At 39.8% G+C, this 25,258-nt stretch overlaps 1 protein-coding gene across 12 annotated transcripts in view; it reads right to left on the reverse strand.

Annotated features, from left to right (window-relative positions):
* LOC309633719 (contactin-associated protein-like 3) overlaps nt 1-25,258 on the reverse strand; it is a 257,758-nt gene that overhangs the window by 122,630 nt on the left and 109,870 nt on the right. For 11 of the 12 annotated variants that reach the window (XM_082402932.1, XM_082402942.1, XM_082402940.1 and 8 more), the window contains one exon: nt 23,298-23,491. In XM_082402932.1, coding sequence (XP_082259058.1) covers nt 23,298-23,491 — 194 coding nt within the window. Of the gene's footprint in view, nt 1-14,729; nt 15,602-23,297; nt 23,492-25,258 lie in introns of those variants that run through there. The other variant, XM_082402933.1, reaches the window with a different exon arrangement.

The following is a 25,258-nucleotide window of genomic DNA, read 5'->3' on the forward strand; positions in this document are numbered from 1 at the left end:
TGGTTCTCTGTAAAAAGTGACAGTGTCCACGTGCAGTCCTAAGGGCCCTTTTATCCATCACATGTGACAGGTTGGCAGAGCAAAGACTCTTTTCTTCCAGCAGTGACGAGAATATGTTCCTGTTTTGATTTAAGTACATAACCAGAAACAGACTAAAAAGGCATTATAGAAACTATAGAAATGAGTCAAAGATCTACAACAACCAAGCAAACGCACCATCAAAAAAATGTCACATTTAAAGGGTAGGAAACCTGTGGCATTTTTTAGTCACCTTTTAGTGCAGCTTGAGGAAAGTGGCAGCCAGATCCCCAGCCCCCTTTTGCAAACCTGAGAGAGAGCAGACTGATCTGCAATGTTCTAACCTGTCTGTGGGCTGCCTAAGGACTGGTCTTTTGACACCTAACTCAGAGTTCAGACAAACAAAAATGGCTCAGATCTCAGAATAAGGGAGCCATGGGAAGCAGCGGGTATGATTTGTAAAAACGGTTGCAAAGGTAACTATAGACCCACAGACACCAAGGACAAGAGATTACTGATTGAGGAGTACAATAGGACAACTAAGGCCCCAAGAGTAAGCAGGAGTGAGACTCTTAGAAAAGCAAGACATTTAAAAGCAGATGTATAAATAGGAGAACTGGGGAAAAAAACACACACACACACTGGTCCAGAGACAACACAGGCCTGAAAAGACCCTAAGACATCACATTAGGCTGATTACAAAGGTCTTCCCCTGTGTAGAGCAAGTATAAGAAGACTGGGAGAGGTGGCTGTTTTTTAAAATGCCCAGTTTTCAACAAAAGATCACCAGGCATACAAAGAAACAGTAAAACTAGGCTCATTCAAAGGAACAAAATAAATATCCAGACACCATACCTCAAGAAACAGGTTTTGGACTTACTGGAAAAAGATTTTAGAACAACTATCTCATGTATGCTCAAAACGTTAAAGGAATACACCAACAAAGAACTAAAGGAAATCAAGAAAACAATGAAATGAAAATGAAAATGAAAGCACAACTTACCAAAACTCATGGGATGCAGGGAAAGCAGTACTTAGAGGAAAATATAATGTAAAAGCTTACATTGAAACAGAAGAAACATATCACAATCAGCCACCTAACCTTACACCTTAAGGGACTAGAAAAAGAAGAGCAAATTAAATTGAAAGCTCAAAGAAGGAAGGAAATAATAAAGATTAGAGCAGAGATAAACAAAGAGAGACTAGAAAAACAATAGAAAAAAATCCATGAAACCAAGAGTCGGTTCTCTGAAAATCAACAAAATTGACAAATCTTTAGCTAGATTGACTAAGGAAAATAAAAAAAAGAAGACTCAAATAATTGAAATCAGAAATAAAGACAAAGACATGGCTACATATTTAACAGAAATAAAAGGATTATAAGAGATTACTATGAACTGTACACTAAAAAACTGGATAATCCAGGTGAAATGGATGAATTCCTAGAAACACATAACTTACCAAAACTAAATCAAAAAGAAACAGAAAATTTGAATAGACCTAGTAAGGAGATTTAATTGGTAACCAAAAGTTTCCTGGCAAAGAAAAGCCTTGGACCAGATGACTTCATGGATGAATTCTACCAAATATTTAGAAGAACTAAGAAGAACCAACACCAATCCTCTCAAACTCTTACAAAACTTAAAGGAGAAGGAACACTCTCTAACTCATTCTGAGGCCAGCATTTCTCTGATACCAAAGCCACATAGACACTACAAGAAAAGACAACTGTAACCAACATCCCTTATAAACAATGATGCAAAAATCCTCAACAAAATACTGGTAAATCAAATTTAGCAGCATATTAAAAGGATTATGCACCATGACCAAGTGGGATTTATTTCTGGAATGCAAGGGTGGTTCAATATATAGAAAACCAGCAATGTCATATACAGTATTAATGAAATGAAGGGGAAAAGCACAGGATCATCTCAACTGATACAGAAAGAGCACTTGACAAAAGTCAGCACACTTACATGATAAAAGCACTCAAGAGACTAAGAATAGAAGAAACTACCTCCACATAATAAAAAGCCATATATGAAAAACCCACGCTGAACATGATAATTTTTGGTGAAGGTTGAAAGCTTTTCCTCTAAGATCAGGAACAAGACAAGGATGCTAGATTTTGTCACTTCTGTTCAACATAATACTGGAAGTCCTAGCCAGAGAAATTAGGCATGAAAGACATCCAAATTGTAAAGTAAGAAGTAAAATTATCTCTGCAGACAACATGATTTTATATGTAGAAAACCCTAAAGATCCACCCCCCCCCCAAAATTGTTAGAACTAATCAGGGAACAATGTTTCGGGATACAAAATCAATACACAAAAATCAGTTGCAATTCAATACACTAGTAAGGAACAATCCAAAAATAAAATGAAGAAAGCAATTCCATTTACAACATTATCAAAAAGAATAAAATACTTTGGAATAAGCTTAGTCAAGGAGGCAAAAGACTTGTACTCTGAAAACTACAAAACATTGCTAAAAGAAATTAAGGACACAAATAAATGGAAAACCATTCTGTGTTCATGGATTAGAAAACTTAATATTTTTAAGATGTCAATGTTTCACAAAGTGATCTACAAATCATTTTCAACAAGGGTACCATGTATTCAGAAAGGACAGTCTTTTCAGCAATTGGTGCTGGGAAAATTGGATAGTCACATGTAAAGGAATAAAATTGGACCCTTACCTTACACCATATACAAAAATTAACTCAAAATGGATCAAAGTCCTAAACATAAGACCTAAAACTATAAAACACTTAGAAGAAAACATAGTATAAAAATTTCATCACATTGGATTTGGCAATGATTTCTTGGATATGAAACCAAAAGTACAGACAACATAAGCCAAAATAGATAACAATATAACATATAGCTATAAATGCTTACATGGAAAAAGAAGAAATATCAAAACATAACAACAGAATTTAAAACTTGGATACATCAAAGAACATTATCAACAGAGTGAAAAAGGCAACCAATGGAACAACAGAAAATATTTGCAAATCATATATATGATAAGGGGTTCAAATCCAGAATATATAAAGAACTTTGTACATCTCAACAACAAAAAAATCAATCTGATTTTAAAATGCACAAAGTACTGCAATAAACATTTATCTAAAGAAGATACACAAATGCCCAATAAGCATAGAAAAAGATGTTTGCTAGGGAAATACAAATCAAAACCATAGTAAGATACTATTTCACTACCTTTAGATTGGCTATTTTTTTTTTTAATGGAAAATAAGATGTGTTGGCAAGGATATATAGGAAACTTCGTGCACTGCTGGTAGGAATGTAAAACAGTGCAGCCACTTGCAAGACCGTTATGGCAGTTCTTCAAAAAATTAAAAATAGAATTACCATATGATCCAGCAATTTCACTTCTGGGTATATATCCAAAAAAGTTGAAAGAAGGGTCTCAAGGAGATATCTGTACACTCACGTTCACAGCAACATTATCCACCATAGCCAAAAGGTGGAAACAATCCAAATATCTACCAACAGATGAATGGATTAAAAAAATCTGGGATATACATACAGTGGAATATTATTCAGCCTTAAAATGAAGGAAATTCTGACACATGGCACAGAATGGATGACCCGTGAAAACATTAAGTGAAATAAGCTAGTTACAAAAGAACAAAAATTATATGATTCCACTTATATGAGGTATCTATTCAAATTTATAAAGCCAGTAAAATGGTGATTGCCAGCGCCTGGAGAAAGAAAGGAAATGGGGAGTTAGTTTTTAATGGGTAGCAAGTTTCAGTTTGGGATGATGAAAGAAGTTCTGATGGATGCACTTGGAGGGCATTGTGCTGAATGAAAGAAGTCAGACAGAGAAAGACAAACACTGTATGATATTACTTACACATGGAATCTAAAACCTATAACAAACTAGTGAATATAACAAAAAAGAAGCAGACTCACAGATATAGAGAACAAACTAGTGGTTACCGGGGGGAGGGGGGCAAAAAAAGGGTGGGGAGTGGGAGGTACAAGCTATTGGGTGTAAGAGAGGCTACAAGGACGCATTGTACGACACGAAGAATATAGCCAATATTTTGTAATAACTGAAAATGGAGTGTAACCTTTAAAAATTGTATAAAAAATATACACAGTAAATATTAGTTGTTTTACCTCTCAAAAAAATTCTGAAGATGAATAGTGGGGTGATAGTGACACAACAATGTGAGTGTACTTAATGCCACTTAAAATACTTAAAAGGGTAACTTATATGTTATGTATATTTTACCACAAGAAAAATTTAAACAAAGTAAAAGTGCATTTTCATTTAGGTGAAATGTTAGCAATGAGACCCAGACTGATACAATGAGAAACAGAAAGTTTCCTGCCTATGAACTCCCTGTGGTAATGGTAAACTCTACTCGTCCCAGCCACTGCTGCAGATTTCCTGGGCACTCTGGGTGGGTGCCACCACGCCCACCCTCAATTTCATGTCAGTGACACAAAGCCCATTGCGACTGTACCTTGTTTGGTGTCACGCGGTGGCAGGACAGGACAGAATTTCTCAGTTCTTACCAGGGAATATAGTCATCATCAACTTCACACAGTGAGAGTCTCAAATTGCCCACAATCTTATCTAGCTCTTGCCAGCAGGAACACCTTTTTTACCTTAAGGTAATGAACTCTGAATCATTAATACAAATCAAAAGCTGAACGACGGAAAGTTACACACCCATGATTCAATCAAGATAAACACCGAGAGGCCACGTGCTCCCACCCCCTGTGATTTGGATGCTTATATTACCCAGCTATGATGAGCGAGCCAGTTCTGACTGAAACTGCTTCCCACTGAAAACGGGTAGCGGAAAGTCTCCCAGGAGATTGTCTTTTAGGCAGCTTCCCCACTGTTTCTTGGGGAACACAGTGCAGTAAACAGTTCATCTCAGGGGGCTGTCAAATAGACAAAACAGGAGTGAAGGTAACAAAATCAGCCCTTAGCAAACAACATAAACTGGCATTAAGAAGAAGAAAATGGTGATTGAAAGAAAAGTGTTACTTGAAAGTAATAAAGCCAAAATCAGGAGAAAAAAGCAGAAAGCAAAACCAAAGTAAGTGTAAATGAGAAAATAAATTAAAATGAAATTTGAAAATGACCTAACAACTTTCTAATAGAGAGAACTGAATTCAGTCAAGCTCTTCAGGCTCCAATCTGGAGGCAGGTAAAGTGAGGTGTGAACAATCAAGGCCACTTGCTTCTGTTCTGCAGGTGACAGCTGAGCTAGGACCCTTACCTGTGCACCTCTCCCCTGCATCCTCCTTTCATCCTTCCTCCCCTTCCCTGGTTGATTCTTGGCCTAAGGTAGTTCTTGAGGACCAAGCATTGGGTTCAGATTGATTTAGGGAATAATATACATCTTGATGCATCTTGAGGGCTTCCTATGACCGAGCAAAGGACCAGTAAAGGACAAAGACTCAGGAAAAACTGATGCTCAGAGAGGTTGTGTCCAGATAAGAGGGCAGAAAAGCAAAGCCTGGCCTGGAACTGCTCTGTCTCTCATTTCCCTGAACCAAGACGCCCCAGGTCCTGAGCTGAGCAAGTCCACACCCCTTTATGAAGCAGGGAATGCGTTTTGTCCAACGCTGAACTCCTCATCGCTGGCTTCCAAACCTGGCAGGAACATCTGTGTCTATTCTACATCTCACTCCCAGTAGGGAGACAGAATTCACAAAGGCACCAAACAATCCAGCATCTTTGTTTCTATGTGGAACCTTGAGCAAAGATGGCAGATCCCTAAGAACAGAGCCACAGCCTGGGCTGGGACAACAGCAAAACCACAGCACATAGGTGTCCATTCAGGATCCTGAGGTCAGCAGTTCTCCAGGTCTTTTCTGACCACTGCCCTTGGGTGCACCCTCACCTCCTAAACCCAGCCCTAAGGTGACCCAGACTTGCTTCTGCCCCACCAAGAACACGATTGCGTTGTAAAGTCTTCCTCCCTCTCATCCTCTCTTTCTTCTGTGTGCTCTGGGAATCTATCTCACTGCACGTAATTAATAATAATAATAAACAGGAAAATAAAGGGCTACTTCGATCATACCTTAGAATATTCCAGAGTAACACAGAAATTGACCATTGTGTAACTCTGAGCCTCAGTTTCTTCGTCTGTAAAATGAAGACACTCATGGAGAAAGATTAAATGATATGATGCACCTGAAATGCTTAAAACCATGCCTGGCTCACAATAAACACTCAGTAAATGTCAGACACCAACCACGGTTCTTAACCTTGACACAAACTCCAGCCTCCCTTTCTAGATGCCACTCCTTGTAGTACTCAGGGGTGTTGTTTGCTCATTTTCTCACATTCCATTTGCCATGGTGTCCAGAGCATTTCTTATCAATTTCTCATCAATTCCAGATTAATCTTCTTCTTCCCTTACAAAAAGTGGGCACAACAAACAAAATGAGAAAGTGCCTCTTTTCCTTTACGATAAGCATCGTTTGACTATAGCCACCTCTGTCCTTCCAGGCCACTGTCATGTTCACGTTGAGATATATTGGAGTTCTTACTCCGGAACCTGTGAATGTGAACTTATTTGGAAATCTGGTCTTTGCAGAAGTCATCAAGTTAAGATGAGGTCATGACAGTGGACCCTAATCCAATATGACCTGGGTCCTTACAAGAAGAGAAGAGACATGCACAGAGGGAAGATGAAATAAAGACACAGAGGGAGAACACCCCATGACAGTGGAGGCAGAGATTGGAGTGATGATCTACAAGCCAAAGAACTCCAAGAATTACTGACAACATCATAAACTAAGAGAATGACCTGGAAGAGATTCTCCCGAGACCCTTGCCCTGCCCATGCCCTGCCAAGACACTGATTTTGGACTTCCAGCCTCCAGAATTATGAGAGAATAAATTTCTGTTGTTTTAAGCCCCTCATTTTCCAGTACTTTGTTACAGCAGCCCTAGGAAACTAATACAGGGAGAGATTTAATTCCTTTCAGTTTAAAGGTGCCCTGTACTGTTTGACAGGGGAGGGTTTTCAAAAGACCCTAGATATCACAGTCAGGTTCCTTTAATAAGTGACTCATGTATTTATTATTTATTTAATCTAAGGATAGAAAACTTATTGGCAATGTAATTCACTGACCATTTCACTTATTATTACTTGGGTATATATGGATGAAAAAGTGTTGCCACAGTAATTTTGCATTCCATTCTGACGATATTTTTTGGTAACTCTCAAATTTTTTCTTCCAATATGTAGGAGCTTTTCCTATGTCTGAATTTTCCATCAGTGGGAACTTTAGCTAATAAAGCATTTGCTGCAGCATACACAAGAGCTCCCCAGGGATCTCTTTCCACTGCTCAAGTGATTTTTCTCTTCTCTCTCTTCTAAAAAAGAAGGATACTGAATCATTAAAATGTTCAAAGCTCTGAGAGGAAGATAAGCCATTCAGGTTGAATGATTAAGAACATTAAAAAACACAAAAGAGAAGACAGGAGTTCAAATCCAAATAAACTTCATTTGTCTAATGCACATCAAACATTATTTATTTTGAACTTCTCTCCCTTGGCCATAGCTGTAGTGTGAGGCTAAGTTCTGGTATTTCCACCACCTGCCCTTCTTCTTTCTTATGCACAGCTCCTTCTAGAAAAATGCCCTGACCTTCGACTCTTCTTCAAAACTGCTCTTCCTTAGCTCTTAACTGATCCCTCCTCAAGGACAAAGTGAAAGGTAGAGTATGCCAATAAAATAAGCAGAGGTTTTCAAGCATACCACAGGGTAATTGGGAAAATGACTGGAAGATGAGTCATGTGCTTCAGGTCCGGAGCTCACCCTATAGGGATTTAGGGTGCATGGCAGACAGATGCACTCCTGTCCATGCATCCAAACCAATGTAATATAATCTCAGAGACAGCTTATCCTTTTATTTTTTTTTATTTTATTTTTTTTAAATTGAACTGATTGATTTTATCCTTTTTTTAAAAAATAAATTTATTTATTTATTTTTGGCTGTGTTGGGTCTTCGTTTCTGTGCGAGGGCTCTCTCCAGTTGCGGTGAGCTGGGGCCACTCTTCATCGCGGTGCGTGGGCCTCTCACCATCGCGGAGCACAGGCTCCAGACGCACAGGCTCAGTAGTTGTGGCTCACGGGCCCAGTTGCTCCGCAGCATGTGGGATCCTCCCAGACCAGGGCTCGAACCCGTGTCCCCTGCATTGGCAAGCAGATTCTCAACCACTGCGCCACCAGGGAAGCCCTAGCTTACCCTTATATATGCCAGAAGAAAGCCACCTCACCATAAAACTCTTAGAAGAGAACATAGGCAAAACAATCTCTGACGTAAATAGTACCAATGTTTTCTTAGGTCAGTGTCCCAAGGCAATAGAAATAAAAGCAAAAGTAAACAAATGGGACCTAATCAAACATACAAGCTTTTGTACAGTAAAGGAAACTATAAACAAAATGAAAAGACAACATACGGACTGGGAGAAAATATTTGCAAATGATGCAACCAACAAGGGCTTGATTTCCAAAATATACAAACAGCTCATACAACTCAATAACAACAACAACAACAAAACCCAATTGAAATATGGGCAGAAAATCTAAATAGACATTTCTCCAAAGAAGACAAACAAATGGCCAACATGCACATGAAAAGATGTTCAACACTGCTAATTGTTAGAGAAATGCAAATCAAAACTACAGTGAGGTACCACCTCACACCAGTCAGAATGGCCATCATTAAAAAGTCTACAAATAACAAATTCTGGAGAGGGTATGGAGAAAAGGGAACCCTCCTACACTGTTGCTGGGAATGTAAACTGGTGCAGCCACTCTGGAAAACAGTATGGAGGTTCCTCAAAAAACTAAAAATAGAGTTGCCATATGATCCTGCAATCCCCCTCCTGGGCATTTATCAAGAGAAAACTATAATTAGAAAAGATACATGCACCCCAATGTTCATTACAGCACTATTTACAATAGTCAAGACATGGAAACAACCTAAATGTCTATCGACAGATGAATGGATAAAGAAGACGTGGTACACATATGCAATGGAATACTACTCAGCCATAAAAAGCATGAAATAATGCCATTTGCAGCAACACAGATGGACCTAGAGATTATCATATTAAGTGAAGTAAGTCAGATAGAGAAAAAGAAATATCAGATGCTATCACTTCTATGTGGAATCTAAAATACAACACAAATGAATTTATCTAGGAAACAGAAACAGACTCACAGACATAGAGAACAGACTTGAAGTTGCCAAGAGTGAGGAGGGGTGGGGGAGAGATGGATTGGGAGTTTGGGATTAGCAGATGCAAACTGTTATATATAGAATGGATAGACAACAAGGTCGTACTGTATAGCACAGGGAACTATATTCAATATCCTGTGATAAAACATAATGGAAAAGAATATGAAAAAGAATGTGTATATATACATAACTGAATCACTTTGCTGCATGGCAGAAATGAACACAACATTGTAAATCAACTCTATTTCAATAAAATTAATTTTTAAAAAAGAAGAAAGTCACCCAAAAAAGTTTTTCTTAAGTTGAAATAGTACTTACTCTTATCTATATCATCTAAAAGCCTGTATTAGGAATATATTCACTGTGGAAATGACTTAGAATCTACTTACATGAAGGAAACTTAAGTCTAAATCCCAATTTGAGCTGAAAATCTCAAGTAAGTAATGAGCATATTTTTATATTTTTTATGTTTAATAAAAAGGCCATATAAATGGTTTGACTTCTAACAGTTAGTACACAGATCTTATATTTGACATAATTTAGGTCGAGTGTATAATCTGGGAAACAAGATCAGCACAAAAGCACCATGAAAGAGAAAAGACGATAACTGAAAGCATTCCAAACACCAGCACAGAGAGACTGAGCGTCGTATAGTTCATGGTCATCCAGAAAGGCATCTGAGAAATGGCACCATTTTGGAAGCTGTTCACGTGGCAGAGACACGGCTTAGTGAATACTGCCTCGGTTTCCCATGAACCTCCCTATGTGCTACAGGTAATGCAAAGGGTCCAGGACAGATGATGCTGCAGGCAGTGGGCTGCCTTAGAGGATCGAGCACCACGCTCGGGGGATTCACTGCTCTTGTAATGAGAAGATGCAGACCTGCTCCTTGCCTGGGGGAGGCTGGCCTCTCATCTCTCAGGACTGCTGTTTCTCTAGCACACCCTGAGAATGGCCTGGATAAAATGCAGCTAGAGCCCTCACTCTTAGCCTATCTAGAAAGAGCACACAAGCGCTCAGGGTCCATGTGGATTGCATCTCCCCACATATCTTGAGGCTATTTCAGTGGGTAAGGGAACCAAATAAAAACACTATTTAGGGGAGGATGCAGAGAAATTGGAACCCTTGTGGAAATGCAAAATGGTGCAGCCACTATAAAAAACAATATGAAGGTTCCTCAAAAAAAGTAAAAATAGAATTAGCATAATAAGCTCCAGCAATTCCTCTGCCGGGTATATGTCCAAAACAACTGAAATCTGGATCTTGATGGGATATTTGTATACCCATGTTTACCACAGCATTATTCGCAATAGCCAACAGGTGCAAACAACCCAATTGCCCGTAGATGGATGAATAAATCTCTTAGTCCATTCAAGTTGGTATAAAAAAATACCACAGACTGGGTGGTTTACAAACAATAGAAATTTATTGCTCACAGTTCTAGAGGCTGACAGTCTGAAGTCAGGGTGCCAGTAAGTTTGGGTGAGGGCCCTCTTCTGGGTCTCAGACTTTTTTTTTTTTTTTTTTAATTTAATTAATTAATTTATTTATGGCTGTGTTGGGTCTTCGTTTCTGTGCGAGGGCTTTCTCTAGCTGCGGCAATTGGGGCCACTCTTCATCACGGTGCGCGGGCCTCTCACTATCGCGGCCTCTCTTGTTGCGGAGCACAGGCTCCAGACGCGCAGGCTCAGCAATTGTGGCTCATGGGCCTAGTCGCTCCGCGGCATGTGGGATCTTCCCAGACCAGGGCTCGAACCCGTGTCTCCTGCATTGGCAGGCAGACTCTCATCCACTGCGCCACCAGGGAAGCCCTGGGTCTCAGACTTTTGTTGCATTCTCTCATGTTGGAATCAGGTAGGGATCTCTCTGGAGCCTCTTTATGAGTCACTAAGCCCTTTCTTAGTGGAAGACTTAGTCACTTCCCAAAACCCCCTACCTACTAATACTATCACCTTAAGGGGTTAGGATTTCAACGTATGAATTCTGGTGGGATACAAACATTCAGACCATAGCAACTGATAAACAAAATCTGGGATATACATACAATAGAATATTATGCAGCCCTAAAAAGAAGGAAATTCTGTCCTGTGCTATAATATGGATACTCAAGGACATTATGCTACTTGAAATAAACCATCACGAAAGGACAAATACTGTATGATTTCACTAATATGAAGTATCTAAGGTAGTCAAAATCATTGAAACAGATAGTAGAGAGATGGTTGCCAAGGGCTGAGGGGATGGGGAGGGAAATTTGTGTTTAGTGGGTTTAAGTTTGCTTTACAAGATGAGAAAGATCTAGAGATCTATTCCACAACAATGTGAATATACTTAACACCACTGAACCGTACACTTAAAAATGGTAAGGATGGTAAATTTAATGTTATGTTTTTTTTACCACACTTAAAAAACTATTTTGTATTTCCTTTGCTTTTTTTCCTCTAATCCTTTCAAAACCTGGTATTGAATTGAACAGCAATATACGCATGTAGTTTAAAAATACCATTCATCGCGTACTCATGGCATATCTTTACCCAGAATGAGAAATGCTATTAATAATTTATCTTGTATGCTTCCAGAAATAGTCTAATTATATTTACATGCACACATACGTATATGTTCATCTTGGAAATTTCTAAGGGAAGCACAATAAATACATCCCTTTTCCTAGCTGTAAAAAAAAAATGTTTCTTAAATCTCATTATGAATAAATGCATTTGATAATCTTGTACACATGAAACTTATATAATGTTTTAAACCAGCGTTACCTCAAATAAATAAACAGATCAATTAATTAAATAACCTCATTGTTTTCAAAGGAATGAATTCCATATAATACTATATTATTCCATAAAATGGAGTATCGTAATTTCTTTGTGTTCACCTATTGACAGAAAACTGGATCTTGACTGTAAACAATGCACTTAGTTTTCTTACAGGCACTTTCTGTGCACCTCTGAGTGTTCCTGTGGGACTAACTCCTAGAAGTGGAATTGTTACTTGGTGTAGACGATATATTGACAGGACTTAAAAGCATTACTCCTTTTGGGCTGTCATCTCCAGCGCTCTAAATAGCGGGTGCTTTTGAACACTTAAGTTTATAGAAATTGTCCTCCAAGGACGTGCATAATGCTGTGATGAACATGGGTGTACAAACATCTCTTCAAGATCCCGCTTTGGGTATATGCTTTGGGCATATCCCCATCTTATGCCATTTTATGCTCCTACCAGCACTGTCTGAGAGTGCTTACTTCCCACGCCCTGAGGAAGAGGATCCCCATCCTGTATCATCACTTTATTCACCTCCAACATGAATCCTCTGTACTGTGCTAAGGTGGTTTGAGTGTGGGCCCTGCAGCCAGACAGCTAGGGTTCAAATCCTTGTTACATCACTAACTAGTTCTGTGATTTGAGGATAGTGAACTTGAACTTTTCATGCCTCAGTGTCCTTTTCTGTAAACTGGGCATAAGAGGGCTGTTGTGAGGATGTGTTTAATAAATATGTATAAAGCGCATGAAGCAGTGTCAGGCACTCACTAAGTACTCAGTATAACACTTCTTATTGGTTTAATAGTTTTCTTTAAATTGATTCTCTTTTTAACCTTAGTTTTATGCTAAATGCTATGTAATAATATCATAGATCAGATGTATACTATCTATATCTTATTCTGAAAGACATCAAATTACATGCATACATTTAAAATGAAAAGAAAGTTTTTCTAGGACACAGTTTGAAAAGGACTGTCCTAAGCAAGAGTATTAGCAAAGGTTTTGTGGAGTTCAAGTGTGAGAGGTTACATTGTGTCACACTGATGTTGTAATTTTCATTTCTTCATACTGAAGCCGTACATCATACCTTAAATAGATACAAAGTGGACTAGACCAGGGGTAAGCAACCTAAACCCAGAACCAGCTGGCTGTGTGGCTTTTTAAATAAAGTTTTATTGGAACACTGCCACACTCGTTCATTTACATATTGCTTCTGGCTACTTTCACACAACAGCAGAGTTGAGCAGTCACAACAGAGACTGCATGGTCTACAAAACCAAAAATATTTATTATCTGTCCCTTTATAGAGAAAGTTGGCTGGCCCCTGGTCTAAACCAATATTTCTCTCTGTCTGAGACCCTTAAACATGCTTGAACAGCATCCAGCTTCTCAACTGCTGCCCCAATCTTAGCCACTCTGAAAGTTTGAGGTTTGCTGATCAGAAATTCTCAACATCTCAGAGTTTTGAGACTGTGATATTAATATTAAAAAAAGTACTCAAAGCCTGTCTTCCTGTTTTGCAAAATTTTAAACTTTCATCATTGCTTTTGTCTATACAAATATATAAAATGTGGTCTGCATCAAAGGCAGAAAATTGTTCTAAGTGTTAAGTGGCATAGGACTGCAGAGTGCAGAAACCACAGGAGTTATCAAGGGCTGTGAACACAGCAGTGCTCGAAACACTCCACCTCTGCTGGGGGCCATTTTCGCAAGATCCCAATTAGTTTGGTACCAAACCACTTGAGTCTTTTATGTCAAAACAACAGACCCAGGAAATCACCCATGAATAGCCTGAAGTACATACCGTATCTGTGCCTTCTGTACATTTACATTATGTGTGCAAATTGTAGAATTTGTAGACTTTGCCTGTCGTTCCCTATGAGACCCACTATTAGTACAACATCCTATGACGCTAAGCTGCCAGAACTGCAGTCACGAGGAAGAATTTCCATGAAACCCTGGTGAGATGCTCCCTGGGCTGTCCTGCCTTCCACCTTCCCAAAACTTGGCTCTGCAGCACTTCCTTTCAATGAGTCTGCTGCCGGAGCACCTTTTTTGGTAAAAATTCACTTTTTCCATCATTTACTTTTCTTGATCAAAAACAATACTTTTGCCATCTCCCAAATGAATAAAAAAGTCTACTTCTAAAGCTATTTCCCCCACAACTCTGCCATACTCTGTTCATATTACTGTTTAAGATTTACCTTTTTCATAAAATATATCCTAATTTCCATATATCTCTAATAACACCACTTCTGGAACTACTTCATTCCAGGAAAAGTAAAACTGTAATTTGTAAGATGTCTCAAGAGTTGCTATTTATCCTGCTGCATATTTAAAATTCTACTCACCACCACACCCCTCCCTCCCAACCTGATAACACCTGGCAATTCAAATGAGCAAAATCGTTACTTTTGCAAAGCAATAAAGTAGGTACAAAGGATATCGGGATAAACAAGCTGTAGTCCCTGATGCCAGAATTGATGTGAAATAAGCACGAGGTGAATAAATATGGCAAAAGAAAAGTAATACTTGAGAAATAAAAATGAACAATCCTAGGAGTAGAAAAAGAAGGGCATGTCTACACAATTTTAGTACAGAGTAAAAGGGATTTGAGTGAAGGTTTTCAAGTTGGGAAGGATTGTAATCGACAAATGGAAGGAAGGACGCTCCACACCCACCGAATGCAGCTGGCCCTGGCAAGAGGCAGTTGTTACTGGATCCTGGGTTTCCAGGGACCCATCGGTTACTTTGTGGTAGCTGCTCAGGTGTCTCATTCACTTCTCTGCCTCAACCTTTTCAGCTGCTCTGAGAGTTTTCGACAGACCAAATCCAGCTTTTATCTCTATTGTCACTGAGACCTGCAATGAAGGGCAAATGGAACCACCTCTCTCTCAGGTTCAGTAGGGCATCGTCCTTGTACAACTTTGTGGGGAAGAAGTGTTAAGCCTCTTGTTACACTTAGGCTTGGTACCGAAAGCCTCCCATCACACAAGCAGCATCACACAGTTGGCTAAGTTTTAACTTAACTAACCATCTGGGTTGAGGTCTGTTTGAGAACAGCAACTTTTCCTTAACTCAATCTAACAAATCCTTATTGAGAATCTGTAATAGGCCTGGCCCTCTGAGGAGATTAACCCCTGATCTAACGGCTCTCAGAGCCCAGGAGGGGGAGACATGTACAGAAAATTCGACTGTGGTCCACAATGGTAAGTGCAATCAACAAGACTGTCCATGGTACAAAGTCACTGCCTCGGGGATCAATGCGCTTGACGTAATGAGGTGAATGGTTAGGAAGGAGAGGGCCGTGTCCCTGACAAGGTCAAGTACATGGAAGAGATCGATACAGAATCATTGAAATGCTGCTCCTATTCTGCCCAAAACCACCCAGTCTCAGAGCCAAACTTGAAATCGGCAAGCCTGGAGCTGGCACAAGCCTCAGACAGCCAAGGCACACTCTGCAGACCCTTCTTTGCAACCTCTTACCTGATGTGGTAGGATGGACCCTTCTTTGCAACCTCCTACCTGATGTGGGGCTTGGCTCTGTTGAGTCATCAACTCATCAATACATTTAGCAATAAATGTATTAACCTAGACCTGAAATAAACCAACATATATTTAAATGACTGAATTAGCAGGAATTTCTGTCAGGAGAATTTCCGCTCCTTCTGCCAATAGAGCTTCACACTTAGCAGAGTGTCTGCTTCCTTACATACAAACCCTCCTTATCTCTGAGTCCAGTTTTTCTTATTATGATTTGACACTGTTCTTATCCCTCTTTATTCTGAAACTACACAGTCATATGATCTTTCTATTTATACCAAGTAAACGTAATTCTTTTAAACCTGAATCCAATATACTTTATTAATTTGATTATGCAATATTTCAAACATCCCCCCAAAACAGATATGCATGTACTGATAATCTAGATTTATTTTAACAAGGTAAATATTTTGCCATATGTGCATCAGCTCTTTCTCTTAAATAAATGAAGTGGTGCAGGTATAACAAACAGTCCCCTTCCCAACCCCCATGCTTCCAGTATTTCCGTGTCTTTTTTCTGCCCTGCAAATTTGGGGTCACCCTTGTTGCTCTCTTAGAGCACTGTGAGATTGTTGTGAATCTTTCAATACAATATTAATTAGCCTTATTAATTAGTCTACTTGGTGTTCTAGGTTGGAAATGATCTAAAGAAGAACAAAGGTTCAAACGATTTGCTATGTCTATTTTATATTCATTTAAGGACCTACTGCTACCTATTTTTTCAAGGCGAAAGAAATCTATTAAATAGAATTATTTATACTAGAACTTATGTTTATTTCAAGTAATTTCTTTTCTTATTTTTCTCAAATATATTTTGCCAGTCCTTTCCTAGAAGAATGCCTTTTTCACACAAAGGGCCTGCATAGGAAGAAAAATGCACTTAAATTCTAAGTTTAATTCAATGCATTTTGAATAACAATTTCCATCTTAAATTCATAAAGGATATAACTTCTGAATTAGAGTTCTGATGGGTTTTTAATATGAAGAATAAACTCCTAATGAATGCAGAGTATAGCGATTCAGGAAATATTATAGTTCTCAAAGATAGGACTAACTTTAACCACTTGATTGTTATTCACTGATAACAATGAGAAAGTACCTGGGCTCCGCCCCCCTAGGTTGGTGACTATCAGGGAGAAAGAGGGTGTCTTGCAGTCAGAGGGCACTGGAGCAAGCTTCCTGAGGCCCTGTTACAGAGAGCATCACCTGTTCAGGCTAACACGTGCGTGGGATAAGCTGCATCCTAGAGCAGGCGGCACAGTCTCCTCTGATCCAGGCAGCTGGAGGATGGTTAAGGGGCAAAACAATTTCCCCCACAGATGGGACTTGGTTCATCCCAGTCAGTGCTTCTCACAATCTAGCTTGTACTGGAATCCCCTGCTCATCTTGTTAAAATGCAGATTCTATTCAATAGGTTGGGGTGGAGGCTGAGATTCCATATTTGTATCAAGATCCCAGGTGATGCTGCTGGTCCGTAGGTTACATGTTGAGTAGCAGGACTCATAGCAATCTAGGTCCTTTAATTCATAGAGAAAAAGGGAAGGCGAAGAGTAGAAAGATAAGATGTATAAGAAGAGGAAAGCAGAGAAATAGAAAAGAAAGCAAAAGGTCATGGAGAGAGAGTGAGAGAGAGAGAGAGAGACAAAGAACAGGAAATTTGATAATATGGCCCTCCCAGCATCCCTCCCTTCTAAGTGCCCCCATTAGGGTGGACATCAAGTCTTTACATGGCCCCACCCCCCAATCCAGGGGCTTCGGTGCTAAGTGTAGGGTGGCCTGGGAGCCGTCCTGATCAGATCAGCTCTTCACAGGTGGTGAGATCTGAGACTCCCCTCAGCCAGAACCAAGTAAGTCCGAGCATTTCCTCAGATTTTTGAACCAATATAGGAAAATGAATGCCAGAAGCTAATCCACAGAAGGCACAGGGCAGGGCTGCCTCTTAGTTACAGCCATTCCAGAGACCCAGCTAAATCCTCCCCTTCTCCGTGTGCTCGGATTCCCAAACTACCTAGGCTGATTCAAGTGGATTTTCTAGAATTTGTAACAATACAGATAGAAGAGGGATATAGGGGAAAATGGAGAGAGAAGAGAGAAATAAGGAGAAAAGTATTTAATGATAGGTGAAAAACATACATAAGGAAAGAATAGAAGGATAGAGGAGAAGAGGGAGAAATAGTAAGGAGATGAGAATGAAGACAAAGTATTGATAAAATAGAAGAAAAAACACCCAGGAATTGCAGGAGGAAAGATCCCCATGGCCAATAGGGACCCAGTGGTCCCTGGGCCAGATAAGCCTCAACAGAGGACACCATTGCAGTGGACACCATTAGGCACGGTCTCCCGAGAGGAGAGGTGGGTATTGGCCTGGCTCTCATTGAGTCAGCCCATTGTTCCCAAACAACTGGAACGGGGAGGGAGAAGAGACAGCGTCAGGGCAGGCAGGTGGTCTGGGAAGGACAAGGCTTGCTAGAGGGTCCCAAGAAGACCAAATAGGTGCCCAGGAGGGTGGTGATGGAGCTGCCCCAACACCCCTCTAGAATACTGCCAGCGCTCTAGGCTGCCCACTCACAGACCTCTCCTGCCCACCAGGGATGCTCACAGACCCAGACTCAGAGCAGGACAGTGGTTGGCGCACACACCTCTCCCCAGCCCGGTCCAGAGGCCCCCAGGGAGCTCAGAGCTCACATTAGCTTGCAGGTAAGAATCCTGGTTCGCAAGGGCTGCCCCACAAAATTCTTGTAATGAATCTCAGAGTCACAGTAGATTGATGTAAGTGTTGGCTGACATATTCTCAGGGATAAACAGTAGAAAATCAACATTAGTGAGCTCTGTCAGTGACCACCGATCTGCTACACTGCTCACTGCACTGCTGGTCTATGATCCTCAGCGTCCTAAGACTCTGGCCACTTCCTGATTTAGTTGGGCTGAAGCTGCAAACTCATCTTCTAAGTCCTATGGACGTTTAGCACCAAGCTTGGTCAAGCCACCTGGTTTACTAAATGACCGATATAAACCATGATTGTTCACATCGTATAGGAAATGCACCCCTTCTAAACTTGTTCAAACAGTGATACTTCTTCCACTACATTTCAAGTGAGGACATTTACTCTGCACATCAAAAGAGTTTGTATGTCCTGAGATGTAGTGCATCCCTTGGTGAGAGATGGTGATGCCTTTTCTGTCATGTAAGACACATGCCTATATTTCCATTTAAATAAAACCCTTTTGGAATGTATTTCACAGATCTGAGTATTTGTTTAATTTTTTTGGTTATTTTCACATAGAAATCCAGTTCAGCCATGGAAGCAGTCACTCATTAAGAAAAAATATTAAAGTGGAACATATCACCAGTGAAGAACATAATTTCTTTTTTTAAGAAAGTCAATTTGGATAACTAGCCTTCAGTAACTGGACCTGCAGTCCTCAAATCCTTTAGTCAAAGACTTTGTGGCCAGCCATGTCTCAATTTCATAATTTTGAGAATTTAGAGAGGTATACCTTGCATGTCACATATTAATTAATATTCCATGGCAGACATGTGGCAAAGCATATGGACAACTTGCCCAAAGTAACATAAGTAAAGACCTTTTGTCTTATTATCATCTCATGTCCATTTTCAGTAAGGAGTTAGGATAGACCTTTTTCTCAGAGTTTTCGGAATTTGGAAAGAGTTAACATGTATTAGTGGACAAAGTTAGCACAGACAGCAGATAGACCCAGAAGAACAAGAAAAGTCACTTAAAATAATTATGACAGGGAGAACATCCACAAAACTTTTAACGCCAGAGAAGGAGTGCTTGATTTGGACTTTCTTATAAAAGTAGAAGGAGGCTTCCTGAGAAGAAAGCCAATACACAGTCTTTCTTGCTGGGGGTCAAGGTTACATCAGCGAGGCCACAAGCTGGGGACGCTGCTGTGGGTGAGAGCTACACTAGTGATGGCGGGGCAGCAGCCTCTCAGGGGGAACACCTGTGACACACCAACTGCGAGCAGGTGCTCAGATACCCCTGCAACATGACTTCATATGACTCTGGAAAACATCTTCAGATCCAATGAGAAATGTGTTTGCTAGGAAAGGATACCAAATGCAGAAAGAAAAAAAAAATCAGAGATGTATAAATACAGTGGGGTGGGCAGAAAGGCCTCAAAGATGTCCAGGCCCTAAAGAAAGGAACTGTGAATATGTTACTTTGCATGGCAAAAGGGACTCTGCAGATGGGATTATGGTTAGGAAGACTGTCCTGGATTACCCAAGTCGATCCAGTCTAACCACATGAGCCCTTAAAGTAGAGGACTTTCTCCAGCTAGAAGAAGAGGAAATCAGAGAGGTGCAGCAGAAGGAGAACAAGAACAAAGAGCGATTTAAAGATGAAAGGGACTTGACCCCCTGCTGCAAGAACAGGCCACACAGAAAGCATAAGGGATGTGGGAAACCTCTAGGAGCAAAGACCAGCCCCCAGCTGGCAACCTACAGGAGATCAGTGTCTCAGTCCTACACCCACAAGGAAGTGAGTGAGTGTGTATGCAGAAGCATCAGGAGGGCAGTCCTGACTGCTGCCCTCTGAAAGGCCTGCTTGCAAGGCTGGCCCATTCCCAAGACTCTAATGATAAAGGTGGCTTACTGTGCCTAATGTTTGTTCAAACACTGTGGTTCATACTCAATACCTGCCTTCCTTCTGGGAGTCTGGGATTTTGTTACATGCAAGGCAGAGGGTGCCTACATGACCAGCCCCCAGTACATGAGCTCAGCTGGTTGGTAATATTCCATGTGGGTTTCTATAACTCACTGCTGGGGGATTAAGCTAGTCCCGTATGACTTCCCTGGGAGAGGACTGTAGAAACCTGGGCCTGATTTCCTCTGCGCTTCACCCCAAGCACCCTCTTCCTTTGCTCATTTTGCTCTGTGTCCTTTCACTGTGCTAAATCATAGCTGTATGACTACACACTTGTCCTGTGAATCCTCCCAGCAAATCATGGAACCTGGGGAAGGTTCTGGGAATCTCCAGACACCTTGAAGGACAAGTCTTCCCCAGAGTCTCCAGGAAAAATGCCTTAAGCAGAGAACCCAGCCAGGTCTACTGTACTTTAGACCTACAGAACTATGACATAATAACTCTTTCTTGTATTAGGTCACTAAATCCATGAAAATGTGTTAAAGCAGTGATAGGAAATTAAGTAAATGGCACCATGAATAAACATATTACTTTCACTAATGAAGAGTATAATATCTCAAGGACATTTTTTAAAATTTAAATTCATTCTCAAGTTAACATCAGCAATTCATATCTAAAACAACCACGTGAAGAAGGGGTAGAACCTCTGGTAAAGTGTATGGTTGATTTTTAAGAGCAGCTGACATTTTGTGAGAGGTCTGGAAAGCAGCCAAACCAGCCCAATTTTTAAAGAAACTGTGAGTATAATGTCAGAATCATCAACTAGTGTGATTTACTGCTGTCAATGCCAGTTGTGTATAGTTGGGCCCAGATTAGGAGATGAATTCACTTAACCCATGGTGGTGCACGCAGAAGATGTGAGGATGAGCCCTTTTCCTAAAGGAGCTCAAAATGTAAGAGAGGAGAAACACCTCCACTGGAGCTTCAAGGATCACTAAGTTGAGACCAAGGGCTACAGAGAAGCACAGAGCAGGGAGCTAAGGAAGGCATCCTGCCAGAACGTAGATTCCACTCATTCGTTTTAATTCAGCAAACATTTACCAACGTGCTCGGCCCCAGGCACCATGAAGTGCTGGGGACACAGGGAGGGATGCAAGCTCAGCAGGAGTGTAAGGCAGGCCACTTTACCCATGTTTATTGTGTGATAGGATGGATAGGACTGAGGGGTCCACTTCTGTCCTCACCTGCATGATCTAGGGTTAATAATGCCACTATATTCTTGACCCTACTTCCCCAAGGGTGCCTGACCTTTAAAGAAATCAGCAGAGGGTGATGCTTACATATGATTCCTCTCCAACCTGCTTAACTAAAAACAAGAATTGTTAGAGTTGCTCAATCAAATGGGATTGGAGCGGGGCGAAAATATGAACCTTAATTAATACAATGAAGAATAAGTAGGCATTAACTATTAGTTAACTAATTTTGAAAAATAATATTTAATTTTGAAAAAAAGTTCTCTATGTAAGTAGATGTTTCATTAAGCTTTAACTTACTTAAGCAATGTTGACCTTAACCTTGCTTTGGACTTGGTGTTCTTAGAATAAGCACAACATTAATATCTGCTTCGGATCATACACATGGCAATTACTTGTTTGGAAACCTTAGGTCAGCCAGCCCTAAAAACACTCACATAGCCCTTCCCACTTTGTTCTTTTATCTAGTATTAGACAACTAACTAGTTTTTCTTGATTCAATTTGCATCAACATTTATTGACTAACTAATAAAAGCTCCAGGGATAAGAAATTAAGTAGACCACAATCTATTAAGTTATAATAAGTTACAGAGTTCTAAGGAAATTTAAATGAGGGCAGTTTGTTACACAACAAATATTATCATTTTGTTGCCTGTTACTTTTATAGATAAGCTACGTGCTAAGACATAACGGCTTTTTAGCTGACAATTTTCTTCTTACCCTGACAATTAAGAAAAAAATTTTTTTAAGTTATACAACATTCTTAGCCTAAATTAAATGGAAGATACACTGTGTATTTTTTATTGTGGTAAGATATACATAACAAAAAGTTTAGCATTTTAGCCACTTTTAAGTGTACAGTTCTGGACATTAACATTCACATTGTTGTGCAAACACCACCACCTTCCATCTCAAGAACTTTTTCATCTTCTCAAACTGAAACTTTGTCTCCATTAAAACACTTACAGTCCATTACTCCCTTCCCCTGGCTCTTGGCAACCATCTAAATTATATTTTTAAGAAGAAGAAAAAAGTAATTTCTTCTCCACCTGATGAATCTTCTTCAGGCCACACCCCATCAGCCAATTGCAAACCTGCTGCAGACCTTTACAACACTCTACTTTTAGAGCTTCTCATTCAGAGCAGACTGTGATTTAAAGATATGAAATGCTAAATAAAGAATAAATTACATAAATTTTAATATTCAAAAAGTTAAGCAAACAAAATTTAATTCTTCTAAAAGAAGCATGGATATGTAATCAGAAGTAGGAACTATGTCACTGATGTAAAATAGTTATGATTCCAAAGAATCCTAGGGATCTATTGTCCATAAATTACAAGGTGCCACATGGTGCCCAAGTTCCTGTTGGAGCAGGAACTCAACATATCCCTCAACAAGTCCTCCACAGAGAGACTCTCCATTACATCTATTTTTACATGTTCAGGGTCTTTCAGAAATTTCAGTTTATCAGAGGGCACAAAGAAAATGAATTCGCTTTATTTAAAAATGCTGAGGCAATATAAACTATTGTGTTTGTTATAAAACAAAAATAAAATCAGTCGTATGTGACTTATTTATTCCTTAGACTTCACACTATTTAAAGGAATAATGGGAAGACATTTTCAATATTTCGCTACATTATAAAATTGTTTTACTTATTTCATAAATTAGCCATGGACGGTGTCTTCTGGAACGTCACATGTGGCTTACATTCAGTGGAAACACTTTCAAGTAACTTAGGAGGCTCTGGTTCTATACTTGATCTGACAGATGGGCAGCAACATGCAGTAACTGGCATAATTCATACTCCGACAGACTGCTTTTCAATAAAGCACATACCCAGATGCTTTCCTCTCGTCGATATTGCTTCCAGTTCCTCCCGCCATCGCTGAACATCAGGAGGTAGCTGGTCACCCAGTCGGAGCTCCCGTGTCCTCCCTGGGTGGCCACAGCTGTGACCTCCATTCTTTCTCCAAGGTCAATCTGCAGCCACTGGTATTTATTTGACACAAGGGGAGACCAGCCACCAGCTCCTTTTTGTGGGGATAAAAATAAGAAAACCGGTAAAGACAGAGAAATCTTTGAAATCTATATTAACCTGTAAGAATGGGGTCATAAATAAGATTTATGAAAATCATAGTTTCAAATTCTGCATTATATAATGCCTCATAATTATACAAACACACTCACATACACACACACAAACACAACATAAAAACACAGGTTAAATGTAAATGGATGAAGCCTATATTAATTGTTTTGTTTCTTAGTTCATAACCCCTGACTCTCGGGTATTGGGGTGTCCCGCTAAGTGAAATTGCTTAATGTAATAGGTGGACAACTAAACACCATGCCATTACATCAGTGCTTGGAACTAGTGTCGTTACTGGCTTCAATGCATGACTTGCCCTTTGTTGGACATAAACAAAGGGTAAACTTTCCTTTGTTGGAAAATAACAAACTTTCCTTTGTTGGAAAATAAAGCTAGAAAACCTTAATTCTGGATTCCCAGCATGAGGAAGTACAATGTTGAATGTTGGGATAACAAAGATGGCTATGGCATAGCCCTACACTCATGGTGCTTACAGACTCATAGGAGAAGCAGACATTTCAAAGAACAATTTGAAATGCAATATGGGAGGGGTGGAGGAGAAAGTGATTTCTGTGCAGGGAGGGAGAGTTCTAAAAAGGCAGCAAGGAGGGTGAGCGAGAACCCAGAGGAAGTGAATGGGGAGGAGTTTCTCAGGTATTCAAGACAATAGGCGCAGAGTGGAAATTACTGTGCTTTGTTTTCTCCAGTGCCTGTGAGACCCCGAAGAATTAGGGATACCTGTGAATGTATTATTGATATATTTTGTTCTTCTAGTTTAACAGAAACATGAGTTTTGAATTTGGATTTAGATATCATATTAAATTTTCTGAATTTAAATTATTATGCAATATAAAAATTGGGAAACAGGTTTGAAATGCATTCTGGAACTGATATTTTGCTAATTATCCATGTCTAGAAAACACAGTGTCATGTAAACAGTCCTTAACACATAAAAACTAGCTTTAAAAAAAATTTTCCCCATTGTCCTGACATCTAATTTGAGGATCTCATAATAAGGTCTGACACTTTAGACAACATTTATTATCTTTTTTATTAGGGGCTATTATTAACATCCATGTCCTGTTTACAAAAGCTGTTACGACCAAGTACATGTCAGGAGGTGTGTGACATGGTTACAAGACAGCTCAAAGGAAAATGGAAGTGGAGCGCTTACATCAGGGTGTGGAGGTGAAACTAGCAAGTGGGCACATCTGTTGCTTCACTATGTCCTCCGCTAACGGCACTACGTGTATAACCCTTAGCAAAATTTAAAGCTTACAAATTCTTTAAAACTCAGATTCTTTCTAAGATTTCCTCATTTCCTGCAATCTTTATTCCAAAATTCCAAAACTTCCTCTCAACCACAAGCACAATGTCTTTTCCTTTGATCCACATCTTAAACATGCCACAACTCTGGCTGTTCTGTAATGCATTATTAAACTTTTTATTTTGAAATAATTTCAGATTTACAAACGAGTTGCAAAGATGGGATAGGGAGTTCCTGTCTACTTTTTACTCAGTGTGTCCTAATGTTAATATCTGACATCACCATGGTATTTTGATCAAAACTAAGCTATTAACACTGGTACAATGGTAACAAAATGACAAACTTTATTTTGATGTCTCCAGTTTTTCCACTAACTCCCTTTTTCTGTTCCAGGATCCCACATTGCATTTAGTCACCTTGTCTCCTTAGTGTCTTCCAACC

Source organism: Balaenoptera borealis, assembly GCF_965194805.1.
Source record: "Balaenoptera borealis genome assembly, chromosome: 8".
NCBI lineage: Eukaryota > Metazoa > Chordata > Mammalia > Artiodactyla > Balaenopteridae > Balaenoptera > Balaenoptera borealis.